Here is a 19,164-nt window from a genome sequence, read left to right as displayed (position 1 = left end):
AGAAAGGTGGGGGCGGGAAAGAAATTTTTTCACGTGGAGCATAAAATGCGCCAAATCTCGCCACGTCAACAATCCCCGCCACCAAGTTAGTGAGAGCTTTCGTTTACGACCGTCGATTATCTTTCTATTAAAAAGAAGATCTAACGGTAAAACGTACTGATCCGCGTCAAACTATTTTCATCCAATTATATCAATCCTTTCGCTGTAGTATATAAAAAGCAATCTCGCAAGCTATTGTAGACACCAAGCAAACCCAAATCAATTCCACTTACTAGTTACTACTACTACATCGATCTCAGTTTAGCACCTCTAGAAAAATCAATGGCGCCCAAGGCAGCAGAGAAGAAGCCCGCGGAGAAGAAGCCGGCCGAGAAAGCACCGGCGGAGAAGAAGCCAAAGGCCGGGAAGAAGCTCCCGAAGGATCCCTCCGCCGTCGCCGGAGACAAGAAGAAGAAGCGGTCCAAGAAGAGCGTCGAGACATACAAGATCTACATCTTCAAGGTGCTGAAGCAGGTCCACCCCGACATCGGGATCTCGAGCAAAGCCATGGGGATCATGAACAGTTTCATCAACGACATCTTCGAGAAGCTTGCCGGCGAGTCTTCCAAGCTCGCGAGGTACAACAAGAAGCCGACCATCACTTCCAGGGAGATTCAGACGGCGGTGAGACTCGTCTTGCCTGGAGAGCTGGCGAAACACGCTGTTTCCGAAGGGACCAAGGCGGTGACTAAGTTCACGAGCTCCTGAACTGTCTGGAATGTCTGAATTAGAGTTTCTTTGTAGAATGTCCTTTCTCTTGTGTTTTGCAATCTCGTGTTTTGTAAAGTACTGCGAATTGGTATGTTTGGAATCTAATGTCTTGTCTTTGTATCTTTAATGCGTTGAGATTGTGAGATCTACTGATGAAGTTTAAATTCGCTACTTGTGTCATCTTTTGAGGACAGTAGGCTGTGGCCTATGATTCTTACTCCTGCCATTTGTAGCGTCTTCGTTCAACCGTTGGTTATGAACAGAGTGCTCAGAAGCAAACTTGAATCATTGTTGGATTTTGTCAAGGTCGAAAGAAGTTCCTGTACATCCACAAATCATCATCATCCAGTCAAAAGATCGTTAAAAATTCTTAAACAACAAATAGAGAAGGAAAAAAAAAACGAATTCTACAAAAACTGGACAGATTAAAAAATTCGAAATTATGGCTTCGCCCGGGTTCGAACCGGAGACCTTCAGTGTGTTAGACTGACGTGATAACCAACTACACCACGAAACCTTGATGACGTCTTTAATATTATCAAAAACTTAACCTTTGTAATGAGCTTTTGTTTTCTCCTTCTCTCATCATCATCGCGCGCCTCTTGTAACTTTCTCTCTCTCCTCCGCCGTCGGAAAAGGAGATGGCGACTGGATTAGATATGTCTCTCGACGACATGATCGCCAAGATCAAAGGTTAGCTGAGATTCTACTTCTTTGTTTTGTTTGTTGTTGCTCTCTGTTCTTTTCTCTCGGCGTGGTGATGCATGCGAGTGCAGCTGTGAAGAAGTACAATGACGTTCAGCTCGATGGGAAGCCCATGAAGATTGAGATTGTGGGCAACAGTCTTCAAACCGCTTCATGGCCTTGTGTTGTTGATTTTGTTTTACTAGAATTGACTCTCTTTTCAGTAGGGGTTATTCGTTGTTGTATTTTAATGGATTTGAAAATCTGAACAAAATCTAGTGTTATTGGTTCTGTAATTTTCAAATTTGTATTAAAATCATGTGTTATTGGTTTAATGATTTATAAATTCTATATCAAATCAAGTGTTATTCAATCGTACGGATTTACTAATATATTTGATTTTATAATAGATTTGAGTGGATTTGTTTGGATTTCTTAGTTAAAAATACAAAGATTCAAATCAGAGGAAAAATCTCCGGATTTGCATATTTTACTTAGATTTATAAATACTATATAAATTTCTAAATCAATCAAAATATATAAACCAATAACACTATTTGCGAATGTATACTAGATTATGAGATTGTTGTTTTATTTTAATACACTCGAGTAAAAAGGCAGAGGAAGGAAAAACGGGTTTCATCGTCAGAAGCATATGCTGACAAGGGCTTTCACGAGTTACGTTTTGTTACAAACTTAACGACTGATCATGAGGATTAAGTTGTATACAGAAGAGATTGATGTTTTTTTCTTTTTCATTAAAAGGATTCCTGGTCAAAAAAATACACATTCCTCTACAGCAAAATGTATTGTGTACAATAACTAGAATATCATTTCAAATATATATTCTTTCCTTAATTGTTACTACTTTTTTTATTCACAAACGTTTTCTGTACTTTCTCATTGTTCAAGGGTTAAACTCAAAAAGAGAGCAAGAATCAGAGAGAAAAGCATTTTGTTTTATTGTTGTTGGAAGAAAGCATTTGCTTTGTTTGATGGGAAACACAATACGACTTATTCTATATCCCTCTATAAAGTAATAACAAAAATAATTGTTCAAGATTTATTTGCGAAATGGATATTACCTATATTTGAAAAAGAAAACAAAAAAGAGAGTAAATTTTATTTTCAAACAAACAAAGAATCAAAACCTTTATTCGTTCATCAATGTAACAAATCGTGTTTCGATGAAAATACTCGATTCTTTGTTTCTTTGAAAAGATAAAAGGTTATTTTGCAAATAACTCGTATATTGTTATTAGTTTACAAAGGCATATATAATACCGTCTTCTCGTTCCAATTTTGTATCCAATCAAACAAACCTCTTAAACTCACTCACATACACCAATCAACGCATGGATAGAATAACATCAACAACAATGTATAAAACCTCCTTTCACGATCATCCTCTTTTCCCTTCACCTCGGTTTGTTATCAGTTATTGCCAGGGATGCAAAACAAAAGGAACCATTTATGGTGGCTACTATTGCAATGATCCTAATTGTTCCGCTTGGTTCTTCCATAAGAAGTGCGCTGAAGCCCCATTGCAAATCAACCAGCACCCTTCTCACCCCCAACATCTTCTCCTACTCAGAAAGAAATTGGGAGTTGGTGTATGTGAATTGTGTGGAGAAACTAAACGCACTCCATTTTATAGTTGTTCCACATGCGAATTCAAAGTGAATCTGACTTGTGGGATGAAACCACCACCATCTGCTATCGAACATCCGCTATGTCATGACCATCCACTTGTTTTATTGAAGAAAGGAAAAGAAAAATTCCCTTGTGAGGTATGTAAGGAAACTTTTGGAGGACCATCATATTTATGTCACGAATGCAATCTCTACTTCCATTTGGACTGCGTCATTCTTTCAAAAGAGGTAAATCATCCTTGTCACTCTAATCATCCTATAAAACTTTTTGCACCTGAAAATCTTATGGGTGATGCCGAAAAGATTTGTTTTTCGTGTGAAAAACAATCAGAAAATATGCTTTATCATTGTCCCACTTGCAACTTCAGCATATGCCTTGTGTGTACTAGAAACCCACCACCCCTTGTAATTGAACATACAAGGACCCACGTGCACCCACTTACTCTTCTTTCGAAAAACATGTCATTTACTTGTGATGTTTGTGGGGAAGATGGAAAAGGGGGGCCTTATGTATGTCTTCAGTGTGCTTTTCTCACCCATGGAGAGTGTATCGACTTACCTCGTATTATCAGCATCAATCGCCACGAGCATCGCATTTCTTTCACTCCTCATCTTGGTGCTGGATACTCGAAATGTGGAGTTTGTCGCAAAAGTTTAAATCAGTACCATGGAGCTTATGCTTGCTCTGTCTGTCCAAAATATGCAACTCATTGTAAATGTGCGTCAAGGAGTGACTTATGGGATCGTGTAGACTTGGAAGGTATCCCAAATCATGATGCCGAACCATTCAAAATGGTGGGTGATGACTTGATAATTCATTTTAGTCATGAAAAACATCCTTTAAAATTCTACAAGAAGAACAAGATCCTTTATGATAAGTGGCTACAATGTGAAGCATGTATGTATCCACTTGCATTTGAATCCATCTATGGTTGTGAGGAATGTAGATTTTTTCTTCATTATAAATGTGTGAATCTCTCTAGGAAGAAAAAAATTGCCTTCTCTCGCGTAGCACACTCGTTGGAAGTTACTAACGACGTTGTAACCGCATGTAGAGAGTGTAGAGTATTATTTGATGGTTTCAATTACACATTTAATGGTGATCGGAGAGTAGATGTACATTGTGGTTCTCTCTGTGAGCCGTTTATCCATGATGGCCATTTACATCCCCTATATATTTATAAAAGATGGGGTTCAAGCTGTTGTGTTGCATGTGAGGACATTGTACATGGCGGGTATATGATGTGTTGTGATGCTTGTGGCTTTGATTTATGTTTGTATTGTGCTAGTTTGCCTATAAAGATGTGGCACAAGAAGGATGATCACCCTATCACTTTACATTGCGGTGTAAAGCTGAGCCAAAAAAGTTGTTGCGAAATTTGTGAGAGGGAGTTAGATCAATGTAAATGGTTCTACACATGCTTTGATTGCGGAGTCACATTTCATACACGGTGTGTACTTGGAGATTTCTCGCGCCTCAAGCCAGAAAAGCTCATTTTCTATGAATGGAATAGATTTGAAGTGGTTCGTAATAATAACAGCACTAGGCCATTATGCAGCCAGTGTCACTCTAGATGCATGGTCTCCGTCGTCCTAAAGGCTTGTGATGGGAATAATGGATACATCTGTTCCCGTTCATGTTTAACTAATTATTTGCGTTCATACTTTGTGTGAAAACTGTAAAAATTTGTAATTATGTTTCATCTTTGTATTATTGCCATTTGCTTTCACTATCTAATTTGACAAATCTTATTTCCAAAGTAGAGACTCGTTTTTTTTTTTCAAGTGATAAGATCTTGGTTACTTTTATACACCAATATATATATATATATAGAGATTGAAGAAGGTGGACAATTAAACTCATTGATATATGAGAGCATGAATGCTTAAGTTCCAACTAAAGCAAAGACAATCTATTATTCACTGCAGAGGAAGGAAAACAGGTTTCATCTTCATGAGCATAACTCAAGTTAGGTTTTGTTACAAACTTACAGACTCTGATCATGAGGATTCAGTTGTATAGAGAAGGGATGTTTTTTTCTTTTACATTAAAAGGGTTCTTGTCAAAATACATCATCCTCTACAGCAAAATAACATCTTAACAATGACAACAAAACACGTCAAAAAGCTATTCTGTGGGATCTTCCTCAAAGCGGAATTTAATGTTCTCCATAGAAAGCAATACAAGCGTAGGTAAAGTTCCCTTGGTGTGCCGCCTCATTGTGACCAAAACCACATTCTATACACAAGGATTGGGATATTGCAGGAGGCTTCACCAATATATAAAAGCTATTCAGCTCTGCCTCGGCTTTTCTCGCCGTGAAAAGATGAGCCTTACGATGGAATAGAGTACCGCTTTAATGCAAGAAACCACAAAGTTCCAGCACGAGGATGGCCAGTACCATGGATACAGCAGCCTGAAAAATAGACTGATGAGATGCCTAGGGTAACGCCCAACCTGCAAGGCAAACATATTACAATCTTACATTCCAAGCCTATCAATATATGTGCTCTAAAGTCTTAGGTGATTTAAATAGTGTGATTTTTATTGCAAGGAAACACTTCTCACGGGAAAGAGGGAATCCAAGGCATCCCAGGCTGCATGACGGACAGCTCTTGTCGGGTACATTGGACCTCCAGGTGAGGTAAAACTGTACAGACACGCCTTTAACCTCGTGCTTGTTGTCATTCTCAGTTCCATACCTGCGTTAGACATTTCTCTGTGCGAGAAGCAGCATCTATCTTGAAGAATATTTCTTTATCTAGAGGAGAGAAATGTACCTTGGAGGACCTTCATCTGAGAAAGATAGTGTAGCAGCACTGGTTCCACTTTCAGTTTTTGCAGCTGCACCACAGTAACATATTAGATGAGTGATGTGTGTAGTTTAAATCTTGAGAAGAAGAAAGACTTTGTTGGTTCTATACCTGATCGGTAAGTTCTATAACAAGGAAATCTCCGGCTCCTCCAACTAGGAAAGCATTAGGAAACTCCGGGAAGTTCCTCAAGAAGCTATCGAGTTTATCCACTGGAATTTTGAAAAAAAACTGTCAGGGTACAAGAAGACACGCTTTGGTCTTGAGTAAATAAACACTGTACTTACTACCTGAATTGTAAAAGAAAATGAACCTTGAGATCAGGAGATAGAGTTCCCTCTGTGCCTGAAATTACATATGGGAGAGTCAATCTCCTCCAGACTAAAAAACAGTTGAACCTTCATGAAAATGGAGAGGAACCAAACCAGTCACCTGAATGGGAATTTTTTTTAATCTGATCGGCTCCAAAGCAACTTCCTCAAGAAGGTACTACAAGAAACAACAGAGACTGTGTTAGTTAATAGTAGTTACAGTAGCAAAGTGGAGTAACAACTTGTTACATGAGAGGTAAAAGAAGGTACCCGAAAGAGAGTTTGGAAGCGTCTTGTATTTGTCTGGATGTCTATCCTGCAATCAAATTATCAAATGTTACCTCATAATATATATAGCAAAGCCCGTCCAATATAGGAAGAGACTTAACAAAAATGGCAAATGCAACTACCACAGAATCCAAGTACATGAATGAACCTAGTGAGGATGTTAATCTATCATTGCTTTACCAAAGTTGAAAGAGTTTACCAAAACACATTAGTAGCTCCCTGCACCAAAGCAGAAGAATACCGAAGGAGTATCTCTTGGTTCTCAACCTCAACCTCAAACAGCTGAGAGGAATTACACATTAAAGCCTTTGGGAGTGAATAAAAAAAAAAACAATAGAGAGAAGAAGCTAGCAATACCCATTTATGGAAGAGAAGGGAGAATATGTGGGAAGCAAAGGACTGGCTCCAAAGCTGAACCATCAAATCAAGTATATCCTTCCCTCTCTCAGAGACATTCACATAGTAATCAGCAAGCACGTCGAAGAAACACAACGGACCATCCTCCTCTTCTTTGCTAAGAATCACATCTGCTTTAGTTAAAAAATTACTGATGATCAATATCTCAATCTAATCGTGAACGTTGAGGAAAGGGAAAAAAAAAGAAAAGGTGAGGAGACCTTTGGCACGTTGGTCGACTTCGAGAGCTATATCAGCAAACAAGTCTTGCAACAAGTTGCGTGTTTGTGCTGGTGATACTACCGCCTTACAAAAGATCAAACACTTTCCAAATCAGATCAAGGGCTAACCCGAGTAAGCTTCTTCTTAATCTCTTGTGTTAGAGCTTCCAGATAAGCAGACCTACGTGGAGAAGAAGAAGAAGAAGAAGAAGAAGCTTTCTCCATTCTAGAAAAAAAGATTGCTTCTTCTCAAAGACTCCAAGAAATCAAAATCAAAATCTGAATTTATAAATTGAGAGTGAGGCAGAATACGAACACAACTTGCTTTTGTTTCTCTCTTTGACACTGTGAACCCACTCGATAGAGACAGGAGAGGAGAGAGATGGTGTTGTTTGTATGAATTAAAGAAATTGAAAACGACGTCGTTACCTATCTGGTTTCAGAGATGGCGTGTTGTTTTTAATAAAGACACGTGTAGTCACTGCACGCCCTCCTGGTTCGTGAATAGACATGGTTAAAGTATTTATTCTGAAATAAAGTTACGCAGATTCGGAATTAATGACATATCGATTTAATGTCGTTTTCTACCCTTTTCTTTTTTTCAAAATTTGTTATGCAATACGACAAGCCGATCAATATCCCATTTTTAATTGATCAGAGATGATGCATCACACACTTGAAAATAGTTACCTATCTTTTTTTTTTGTTGTAAACTTAATAGTTACGCGACACAGTAAAAGTTTGTGAAGCCTGTACACGTACAAGTTGACTTGATATTTATGTCGTCCTGAAAAGGCCAGTACATTGTTCTATACGGGCCTGTCAATGTATTATTGGGCTCGGATTTAGAATTAGATTATGAGAATAGGGCTGTTCGTTTGGTTGTCGCTGGTACCGGCGGCAGCGGCAGCGTCAACATTCTGCGTCAACTCTTGTTCGTTTCGTTGACGCAGGAAGCTGCGTCTGACGCCGCGTCCAAACGCCGCGTCCTGCGGCTGACGCCGATAAAACCTGCGGTCACGATATAGTATGCGGCAGCGTCAGCGTCTGCGAAACGAACAACAACTGTCTTCATTAACGCTGCCGCCGCCGCTGACGCTGCCGCTGACGCTGCCGCTGAAACTTGCGGCAACCAAACGAACAGGGCTAATAACGAAAAGCCTAATCCGCATTAGCATTTGCCAAAACCTATTATGATTCAGATTCACAGCACCAATCTAGAAAATTTAATGGCAATTTCTTATCAATGAAAAGAAGCTTCGAATATTTGTTGTGTTTTCTCAAACATAGGAAAACTAGAGAAAAATATGCAGGATATGAGGATATCCATTCTTATTTATTTTAGCTAGAATATATATTTCACTTGATAAGTGAAATTAACATTGCGGATCACCGGGTTTAGATATTTTGAACTTTTAAAATGTTCAGATTTCTTAATGAAAATGTAACTATTTACAGTTCATATGAATCACTGTGTCACAGCTAAAATAAGAAACATAAAAATGTTATTTTAAAGGAAAGTTAACATACGTTTTACCAAAAAGTTATCATATGGACCATGCCTATATAACTTTTTACGTGAAACTCATAAGTTTTAGAGAATTTTATAATTATTCCGATCTTTTTATATATTCACGTAAAAGGTGGCTAGTAACTGTCCACACTGATGTACATATATACATTCGTATCGTCTAAGTACTATATATACATATAACATATGTGAATACACTATACTATATATTGTTGGAACCTTAATCAGAAATCAAGGGTTGGTGCAACTATAATATATATGTGAAAAAAAAAGATAAATGGTTCATCAGAAAAAAAAAAGATAAACATGTACAAGCATTCGCCAATTTAATCAAACTCTCTTCAAATACTAATCATGTGTATATCCCTGATCTTACTCCTATATAATTAAGGCATAGTTGAAATCGTTGAGAGATATCAGAACTTTGTTTTCAAATAATGTGTGACACTGTGAGTTACCCAGACAGAAACACAAGCGTAGCTAAATAAATATGTAGAACTATATTTACGATTATTATTGATTGTGAGTTACCAACTAAAGTATTGTTAAAACATAATTGTAAAACTACAAATGGTTTGAACTACACACTAATGATGTGAACTTGTCATTCATTATTGTGTTCGAAAGACATTCACTCAACCATTTTCTCAGTTTCTATATTTCTTAATTGATTTTTCTTTTCTAGAATGTCACAAAAGAAGGTGACAAAAATAAAAGAATGTCACAAAAGAAAATTACATTTTTTTGATCAATTTTTTTTTTGATCAAAAGAAAATTACATATTTTAATGACCGACTTCGCATGGTTAGGAGATGAGTTGGTAACTACTTGTTAGCAATCTTGTCTACATCATATTTTGATTGTAGATCGACTTCACATTGTCAAAACTATAAATATGAAAGACGAATAACAAGCAAACAATTTGCATATATAGATTATTATTGCAAAAAAAAAAAAAAATCCTAATATATGAATATATAGTTGTTTATAGAGAGAAAAGCATATGTATAAGGTTGGCATGCCTTTGAGGATACGAACTTAAAAGAGAGTTAGGTCAATTGCTTGGAAAATAAAATTACAAACACTTCATTCGAGACTTCCTCAATGTTTTTGAACATCCTGAACAATAGCCTTCATGGATTTTGATATCTAACCCTAAGCGTGACCTTCTATGATAGCTACAATCTCCCTCTCTTTGCTTAATCCCCAAGCAATTTTAGCTTACGAATGTTTTGACTAACTCAACATCGATTAACCTCCTTGAAGAGTTCACACCTTCAAATTAAAAATTAAACAATTAATAATTAGATGAAGTACTTATCACTTAAAATGCTTATGAAATGATGAAATTCAATTAGCAAAAACATAACCGCTAACCAAAAAAAAGTTACCCTTCTAGAAGTTTACAACACTCCTAAAACTGTGTGCATAATTCTGTTTCACAGACCCTTTTTGTCGGGTCTAAAACAACACTTGGCCAGTGACTATATCAAACAATATCAACTGCCACATTTGGTCCAAGTTACTTACTTTCTCATGTATGAATTTGAAGTCCAATATACTCAAAGCTGCCAAATCATCTAAATCACATAAAAGAAACTAAATTGACAACTTTGCAATTCATATTTACAATCCACGCCATAATATTGAAAAGGAAACTAGAGTTTTGAGGGATTAAACATGGTCAAATAGTTTGACTTATCTTTGACACCACTCATTCATAAGCTGTTCATATATGTTCTAACAACTAGTCCTTGTCTCGAGAGTCTCCAATTACACAAACTTCTCTACCAATTATCTTTTTGTTTTTACATAAACAACTACTAAATCTTTTTCTTCAACATCTCCAAGCAAACAAACACCTAACTTTCCTTCCTATATATACACTAAATGTTGAAACAATGAATCCACAATCTACAGCAAAAGAAATAGAAATATAATAACAGAGGCAGAGTGTTCAGTAGCCTTACCAGCTATAATCAACGCCTTAAGGTCCAAAAATGGCGTTTTGGCTTCTATTTGCTGTTTTCTCTAGTGTTATTCTTCTTCCCGAACCTGCATTTGGTAAAACAAGGCATTATACGCTGGACGTACGTGAAGATTTGTTTATTCTGTGAAAAAATGTTGAGATTGTACCTGAAGGGTTGCAGATGATATGATTAGATGTTTCGTTTTTCTTTTGGCAGATAAAAATGCACAACGTGACACGTCTTTGCCACACAAAGAGCCTTGTTTCTGTAAACGGGAAGTTTCCAGGGCCTAAGCTTATTGCTAGAGAAGGCGACCAGCTTCTCATCAAAATTGTTAACCATGTGCCAAATAATATCTCTCTCCACTGGTAATAATAATCTTTAAAACACCACAATTAATAGTAATGTTTGATTACTAATCCCTGAAAATCTCAGGCATGGGATCAGGCAATTACGGTCTGGTTGGGCTGATGGACCAGCTTACATAACCCAATGTCCTATTCAGACAGGGCAAAGCTATGTCTACAACTACACCGTTGTTGGCCAAAGAGGCACTCTGTGGTACCATGCTCACATTTCATGGCTCAGAGCAACAGTCTATGGTCCTCTTATCATCCTTCCAAAACACGGTGTTCCTTACCCGTTTCACAAACCTCACAAAGAAGTTCCCATGGTCTTTGGTGAGGATGATGACTAGCAAACTGAGAATTTCAAAATTACTGATTTTTTTTTATGGTTGAGATTTTCAGGGGAGTGGTTCAACGCAGACACTGGGGCAATCATTCGCCAAGCAACGCTAACAGGAGGTGGTCCTAATGTCTCTGATGCTTACACGATCAACGGTCTTCCTGGTCCGTTATACAACTGCTCGGCTAAAGATACGTTCAGACTGAGAGTGAAGCCAGGAAAAACATACCTTCTAAGACTAATCAACGCGGCACTTAACGACGAGCTCTTTTTCAGCATAGCAAACCACACGGTTACAGTTGTTGAAGCTGATGCGATCTACGTCAAGCCGTTTGAGACGGATACCATCTTAATCGCTCCTGGACAAACCACAAACCTCTTGCTGAAGACAAAACAAAGTTACCCGAAGGCCTCTTTCTTGATGACTGCTAGACCATACGTCACAGGTCAAGGAACTTTTGATAACTCTACAGTTGCAGGCATCTTAGAATACGAACAGCCTAAACATACAAAGACCTCTATCAAGAAGAACCTTCAGCTCTTCACACCAGTACTTCCTGCTCTAAACGATACAAACTTCGCTACCAAGTTCAGCAACAAGCTGCGAAGCTTGAACAGCAAGAGATACCCGGCAAAGGTGCCTCTGAAGGTTGATCGGAAGTTCTTCTTCACGGTGGGATTAGGAACAAACCCTTGCAACCATAAGAACAACCAGACGTGCCAGGGTCCTACTAACACCACAATGTTTGCTGCTTCGATCAGCAACATCTCCTTCACAATGCCAACGAAAGCTCTCCTTCAGTCTCACTATTCTGGGCAATCTAACGGAGTGTATTCTCCGAACTTCCCGTGGAGTCCCATAGTGCCTTTTAACTACACAGGCACCCCACCTAACAACACCATGGTTAGCACTGGGACAAACGTGATGGTTCTGCCTTATAACACAAGTGTCGAGCTTGTGATGCAAGATACTAGCATTCTCGGTGCGGAGAGCCATCCTCTTCACCTTCATGGGTTCAACTTCTTTGTCGTTGGCCAAGGGTTTGGGAACTTCGACGCGAAGGAGGATCCTAAGAACTTCAACCTTGTTGACCCAATAGAGAGGAACACGGTCGGTGTTCCATCTGGTGGATGGGCTGCTATTAGATTCCTTGCAGATAACCCAGGTAATAATAAGCACATTAGTTTAATCTAAGAGGAGGATAATAACTTAAATTAAAATGTTTGGACAGGAGTGTGGTTCATGCACTGTCACTTGGAAGTACATACCAGTTGGGGTCTGAGGATGGCTTGGCTTGTGCTTGATGGAGATAAGCCTGATCAGAAACTTCTTCCTCCTCCTGCAGACTTGCCCAAATGCTGATGATTTGTGCTTCATTCATTTTGTTTCTTGTCTCTTCTTTCTTCCAAGCTTCACGCATTTTTTCTATTATTTTTTCCCCCGGCCATTTATCAGTTTGACATGAGGTCAGTTCCTGTTCAATAATTTGACATGAGGTCAATTCCTGTTCAATTATTTATCTGTTTTCTGTAAGTACAGATCTATGTAATGTAATACCATTCTAAATTAATATATATACACAATTTATTTTGCAAAATGTTGAGGATTACCTTCTATAGGTATTATCACAATTTCTGTAACAACTAACTGTTGAAGATAAACACAAGTCGTTTGAATCAGATGGTCCGTGTAAACAATGATACGACAACCACATCTGCAAGAGAAAGCAGACAGGAGTCTGAGTAAACCAACAGTCATGTTGTACATCAGTTAACAACATGACTTTCAAAAGTTCATGGCTAAGACGACTACTTCCCACAGATTTTGAGATTTACCTTGCAGTACGCTCCTTAGACTTCCTCAGCCTGCATCAGCGATTACAAGACTCTAATAAGCTCAAAGGATGGTGAACTCAAAAGTTGCATTCTTATCAACAGGTAAGAAGCTGAATCACAAGCAACTAATGGGTTATGCACACTGTCACTTGAAGAGACATGATAGGTTCAAGAAGGCTTACTTCAGAAGGAAGAAAGGAAAGGAAGTGAGACGCGAGAGGGAAAGGAGTGACGTGGCAGGAGCCGTTGGAAGTTCAGAATAAAGAAGAGAAGAAGCAAAGACTCTGAGGGAGGGAGAGGGTTTGCCGTTAGTCTGTTATGAGTCTGTAACGGGAGTATATAAGTAGAAAGCTAGTGAGCGTAGAGAGTTATGCTTGTTGTTGTATGTTCTTGGACGTTATGAGTCTAGAATACACAGTCGTTATGAGACTGGTGATCGGAGCTTGCTCGCTATGAGAGTATTGCTTTAGATCACACTCAAGCTATTCTTGTATTCCTCATTGACAGTAACGAAGTATTCCTTTGTTCATTCAGTTACAGATAGCTAAAGTCTATCATTGGTGCGGTGAAACTGGTTCGAATCAACGCGATGAGGTCTCCGACGGCGACTCCGGCGAGTCCGCAACGTCCGACTGCAGCGGATGAGCCTGAGACGACGATGCAAGATGAGGTGGTGTTCTTGCGAGAAGGTTACACGGTGTTGATGAATCAAGTTGCGGAGAACAAGATGCGATTCTCGCGACTCGAAGATCATTTCCAGGAGATTATGAAGACGCTGGGGAAACGTCCGGTCACGGAGACATCTCCGACGGAAAATCGCCGATCTGTTCCTGAATCATCGAATCACAATCATCAGGTACCGAATCGAATCTGGGAACAATATCCGGAAGAATCGCAGTTAGGTTATCGATCTGGTTATTTGAATACTGCGAATCGTGACAGTATGATCAAGAAGATTGAGATGCCGAGATTCAACGGTACCAATGCGATTGATTGGATTGTTGAAGTGGAACATTTCTTCGAGGTTGGGCGTTTTCGCGACTCAGAACGCTTGGATCTGATTGCTTTTGCTGTGGAAGATAAGGCCAAGAAGTGGTTTGCTTGGGTACGGAAACGAGAAGGATTTCGTGATTGGGTGGACTTCAAGCATCAGCTGGTTGTCAGGTTCGCGGAATCGATCGACGATGAGCCAGAAACTCGTTTGTTCTCGATTAAGCAGACTGGTTCCGTAACAGACTATGTATCAGAATTTGAGGAACTTTCGTCTCAAGTATCAGGGTTGGATGATAAGCACTTGGAGAGGATATTTTACAATGGTTTGACTCAGGAGATGAAAGAAGTGATAAGAATGAAAGATCCTCAAGGCTTACCACAGTTCATTGCAGCGGTATTGCGAATGGAAACAAGTGTCTTTTGTAAGGTGGTGAGTGGAGTTAAGAAGGACGACAACAAACAAGGAACACAACGCGGGCCATCAGGAGGCAGAGTGTACAACAATGGAACTCTTCCTAAACTTCAGGACACGAGTGGTAACAAAGAGAATCAAGGAGGGAAGAACACAGTTCGTCCTCGACAACAATACACAGATGCGGAGTTGGATAAGATGAGGAAAGATAAGATTTGTTTCCGCTGTAAAGCTCCATGGTCAGTCACACACAGATCTGAATGTCCGAATAGAGCCTTACGCGTGATGACTGTAATCAATGGTCTCCAGCTGGAAGTGGTTGATCAGAACACGGCAGAAGATGACGATCAAGGGAATATTACGTGTTATGATCAAGAACTTCGTACATTGTCTTTGAATTCATTCTTCGGATTGGACTCACCAAGGACAATGAAGTTGAAAGGTTGTATTAACAACAGAGAGGTGATAGTCATGCTCGATAGCGGAGCTTCGCACAATTTTATTTCACCAAAGATTGTGGACAGGCTGCACTTGAAAGTTTGTGCCGATAGCAGCCTCGACGTGTTACTGGGCAATGGTGTTACAGTCAAAGCAGGAGGAACCTGTAAAGCTGTTACATTAATGCTTAATCAAACCAAGTTCACGTCAGACTTCATCTCTTTAGAACTGGGAAACGTGGATGTAATCCTTGGAGTTCAGTGGCTGGAAACACTTGGCACATGCGAGGTTGATTGGAAGCAACAAGTATGGTCATTTGTTTATGAGGGACAGCGAGTTACACTGTATGGCGATGAGTCCCTGCATTGTAATAAGCTCTCTTTCAAGTCACTAGCTCCAATATATCTTGGAAAACAGCAAGAAGGAGGAGTGTTGTTATTTTCCTCGAGCGTTACATCCATGAAACCAGAGAATAATCCATCAGAATATTGCACTACGAGTTCACTTTTAACACCGCTGTTAGAAGATTTCGAAGATGTTTTTGCCATACCGACAGGTTTACCACCGTTCAGAGGCAAAGAACATTCGATAGTGTTGAAACCAGGGGTATCTTCAGTCTCAGTGAGACCGTATCGGTATCCACACGCAAGCAAGATTGTGATGGAACAAATGGTGACAGATATGCTTTCATCAGGAATAATACGACCGAGTAGCAGTCCTTTTTCGAGCCCAGTCTTATTGGTCAAGAAGAAGGATGGTTCTTCGCGGTTTTGTATCGACTATAGAGCTCTCAATAGAGTTACAATTCCTGATAAATATCCCATTCCTGTCATCGATCAGTTGCTGGATGAATTACATGGGGCTGCAGTTTTCACTAAGCTGGATCTGCGCTCTGGTTATCACCAAATTCGGATGGCTGAAGATGATATTAAGAAGACTGCTTTCAGAACCTTGGAGGGCCATTACGAGTTTTTGGTTATGCCGTTCGGTTTAACAAACGCTCCAGCAACATTTCAAGCGCTAATGAATCAAATTTTCAAGCCGTTTCTGCGGAAATTTGTTCTCGTGTTCTTTGACGATATTCTAATCTTCAGCAAGAATATGTCAGAACATGTAGAACACTTGAGATTGGTACTACAAGTGTTGAGGGAACAGAAGCTATTCGCCAATAGAAAGAAGTGTTCTTTTGGAACTTCACAAGTGGATTATCTTGGCCATATCATTTCAAAGAAGGGTGTCGCAACGGATAGTTTAAAAACGGAGGCAATGAATCAGTGGCCAGTACCAAAGAATATCAAACAGCTCCGGGGTTTTTTGGGATTGACTGGTTACTATCGACGGTTCGTACGGCTTTATGGAGTCATGGCTAAACCGTTGACATCACTTCTAAAGAAAGATCAGTTTGATTGGAAGAGGGAAGCCCAGTTGGCATTTGAGACATTGAAGCGAGCAATGGTGTCAGCTCCTGTGTTAGCACTACCGGATTTCAATAAGAAGTTTGTTGTCGAGTCAGACGCTTCAGGTATAGGAGTTGGGGCAGTCTTGATGCAAGATAATCAACCAATAGCCTATTTCAGCCATGCTCTTACGGACAGAGAACAGCTTAAGCCAGCGTATGAAAGGGAGTTGATGGCTATTGTCATGGCCGTAAGAAAATGGAAACATTATTTGACAGGTCGCAGATTTGAGGTGCGGACAGATCATAGAAGCTTGAAGTTTCTGCTCGAACAGAAAGAGGTTAATTTGGAATATCAGAAATGGTTGACAAAGCTGTTGGGGTTCGATTTTGAGATTTCTTATAAACCAGGATGTGAGAACAAAGCGGCTGATGGTTTGTCTCGGTGTATGTCGGTTTCATCATTGTTGCTGGCACTAACGATGCCTTCAGCACTGCAATGGCAAGATTTGGATAAAGAATGTGCGCAGGACCCTTACATTCAACAGACGATACAAAAGCTACAACAAGGAACATTACAGTCCGGAAAATTAAGGGTCAGTGATGGCAGATTGTGGTCTAAACAGCGGTTAGTAATTGCGGGAGCTTCAAAGTTTATTCCGCTGATATTATCAGAGTGTCATGACAGCAAAGTGGGAGGACATTCCGGGGTTTTAAAAACATTGAAACGGGTACAACGGTCTTTTTATTGGACCAAGATGTATCAGACAGTGCAGGAATATGTGGCGAGTTGTGGCATTTGTCAGACACACAAGCATTCAACTCTGTCTCCAGCGGGTCTTCTTCAACCATTACCGATTCCGGAGAGAGTGTGGGAGGATATAAATATGGACTTTATCGAAGGTTTACCGACGTCGAATGGTGTGAACGTGATATTGGTGGTCATTGACAGATTGAGCAAGTATGCGCATTTCATTGCATTGCATCATCCGTTTACTTCAACCGATGTGGCGAGAGTCTTTATAAAGGATATTGTGAAGTTACATGGGTTTCCAAGGAGCATTACTTCGGATCGAGACAGGATCTTCCTCAGTACCTTCTGGACAGAAACTTTTAGATTGGCAGATACTAAGCTTAAGTATAGCACTGCGTTTCATCCTCAAACGGATGGCCAATCTGAAGTTTTGAACAGATGTCTTGAGACGTATCTGCGTTGTTTTGCTTCTGAACATCCGCGCACTTGGTCGAAGTTTATATCATGGGCAGAACTATGGTACAACACCACATTTCACAGTGCTCTGCAGGCAACTCCATTCACGATTCTTTATGGTCGTGAACCTCCTTCGTTGTTACCATTTGAACCGGGATCTACGAAGAATTTTGAATTGGAACAATCGTTATTGGCGCGAGATGAGATGTTGGTAACCTTGAAGAAAACGTTAGCTCGAGCTCAACAGGTTATGAAGGAACAGGCAGATAAGCACCGCAGAGATGTCCATTTCGCTGTAGGGGATATGGTATATCTTAAGTTGCGGCCTTATCGTCAACAGTCCGTCGTGAAGAGATTTTGTCAGAAGTTGGCAGCAAAATATTATGGACCGTATCAGGTGACAGAACGGATAGGTAATGCAGCGTATAGGCTGTTGTTGCCGGAGTCTTCGAAGATACATCCAGTGTTTCATGTCTCTCAGTTGAAGTTAGCCATAAATCCGCAAGAACAAGTATTGGACTTACCTCAGGTGTGTTTAGGACCGGATCAGATCGAGTTGGAACCGGCGGAAGTGCTGGATAAGCGCTATGATTCACGCGGTGTTCTGGAGTTATTGGTAACGTGGGTGGGAAAATCGAGTGCTGACAATACTTGGTTGCCTTATCAGGAGTTCGTTGAGCAGTTTCCAGATTACAAGCTTGAGGGCAAGCTTGGTTTTGTTGGGGGAGGTATTGATAGGTTCAAGAAGGCTTACTTCAGAAGGAAGAAAGGAAAGGAAGTGAGACGCGAGAGGGAAAGGAGTGACGTGGCAGGAGCCGTTGGAAGTTCAGAATAAAGAAGAGAAGAAGCAAAGACTCTGAGGGAGGGAGAGGGTTTGCCGTTAGTCTGTTATGAGTCTGTAACGGGAGTATATAAGTAGAAAGCTAGTGAGCGTAGAGAGTTATGCTTGTTGTTGTATGTTCTTGGACGTTATGAGTCTAGAATACACAGTCGTTATGAGACTGGTGATCGGAGCTTGCTCGCTATGAGAGTATTGCTTTAGATCACACTCAAGCTATTCTTGTATTCCTCATTGACAGTAACGAAGTATTCCTTTGTTCATTCAGTTACAGATAGCTAAAGTCTATCAAGACACGCCCAGACCGGTTTGAAAACGACTTTGCTTCGTTTGATGGACATAAGACTGAAAAGAAACTTCTCTCAATACCGAAATTTTGATATCCTAATTTAAGTCCCTACTTTGTCCTGATCAAAGTTTATTCTTTTCCTCTGGTTCCAGGCTACTTAAAAATAAAATAAAAAATCTTTGGCGCTATGAAGAACTTCACATTGTATAAATGTCTGTGAAACCAACGGTTGTGTTAGTTCATGGAACAGAGCAAAGAACCATTTTAATAGATAAAAAGCATGTAAGACTTACATACCAGATTATCTGTACTTGCACAAGTTTCGATGAACAGGACTACAATCCTTCTTCGTTGATAAAAACTGCATAGCAGTTATGCAGTCCTATCCTATGCGTTCAAGCATGAGACTTTCAAGCGTCTAACTAGAACTTCTTTTTCAGGTACTCAG

At 39.8% G+C, this 19,164-nt stretch overlaps 3 protein-coding genes, 1 long non-coding RNA gene and 1 other non-coding gene across 5 annotated transcripts; 2 read left to right on the top strand and 3 right to left on the bottom strand.

Moving 5' to 3' along the window:
* The first annotated feature begins 224 nt into the window (after positions 1–224).
* Positions 225–921, top strand: LOC106419530 (histone H2B.3). The gene has a single exon (XM_013860335.2). The coding sequence runs from the start codon at positions 322–324 to the stop codon at positions 745–747; it is 426 nt and encodes a 141-aa protein (XP_013715789.1). The 5' UTR covers positions 225–321; the 3' UTR covers positions 748–921.
* A 272-nt stretch (positions 922–1,193) lies between these two features.
* TRNAV-AAC lies at positions 1,194–1,267 on the bottom strand. Its single transcript has one exon. It is a non-coding gene; the product is annotated as a tRNA-Val (tRNA).
* A 3,837-nt stretch (positions 1,268–5,104) lies between these two features.
* Positions 5,105–7,527, bottom strand: LOC106419577. Its single transcript, XM_013860393.3, has 11 exons — positions 7,246–7,527; positions 7,117–7,201; positions 6,857–7,026; positions 6,699–6,781; positions 6,482–6,527; positions 6,333–6,389; positions 6,191–6,245; positions 6,012–6,112; positions 5,868–5,931; positions 5,656–5,789; positions 5,105–5,544 (listed from the first exon to the last, which is right to left on the bottom strand). Exons 1-11 carry the CDS (start codon positions 7,339–7,341, stop codon positions 5,380–5,382), a joined length of 1,056 nt encoding a protein of 351 aa, XP_013715847.2. The 5' UTR covers positions 7,342–7,527; the 3' UTR covers positions 5,105–5,379.
* Positions 7,528–10,519: 2,992 nt separating this feature from the next.
* Positions 10,520–12,902, top strand: LOC106419539 (laccase-17). The gene is made up of 5 exons (XM_013860345.3): positions 10,520–10,737; positions 10,834–10,985; positions 11,053–11,297; positions 11,367–12,470; positions 12,537–12,902. Exons 1-5 carry the CDS (start codon positions 10,648–10,650, stop codon positions 12,665–12,667), a joined length of 1,722 nt encoding a protein of 573 aa, XP_013715799.2. The 5' UTR covers positions 10,520–10,647; the 3' UTR covers positions 12,668–12,902.
* LOC125597660 lies at positions 11,978–13,132 on the bottom strand. Its single transcript, XR_007331879.1, has 3 exons — positions 12,916–13,132; positions 12,574–12,779; positions 11,978–12,454 (listed from the first exon to the last, which is right to left on the bottom strand). It is a non-coding gene; the product is annotated as an uncharacterized LOC125597660 (long non-coding RNA).
* Between the last annotated feature and the right edge of the window lie 6,032 nt (positions 13,133–19,164).

Source organism: Brassica napus, chromosome A3, assembly GCF_020379485.1.
Source record: "Brassica napus cultivar Da-Ae chromosome A3, Da-Ae, whole genome shotgun sequence".
Lineage (NCBI taxonomy): Eukaryota > Viridiplantae > Streptophyta > Magnoliopsida > Brassicales > Brassicaceae > Brassica > Brassica napus.
The sequence above is the reverse complement of the archived record's forward strand: the minus strand, read 5'-3'. Positions and strand labels throughout refer to the sequence as shown.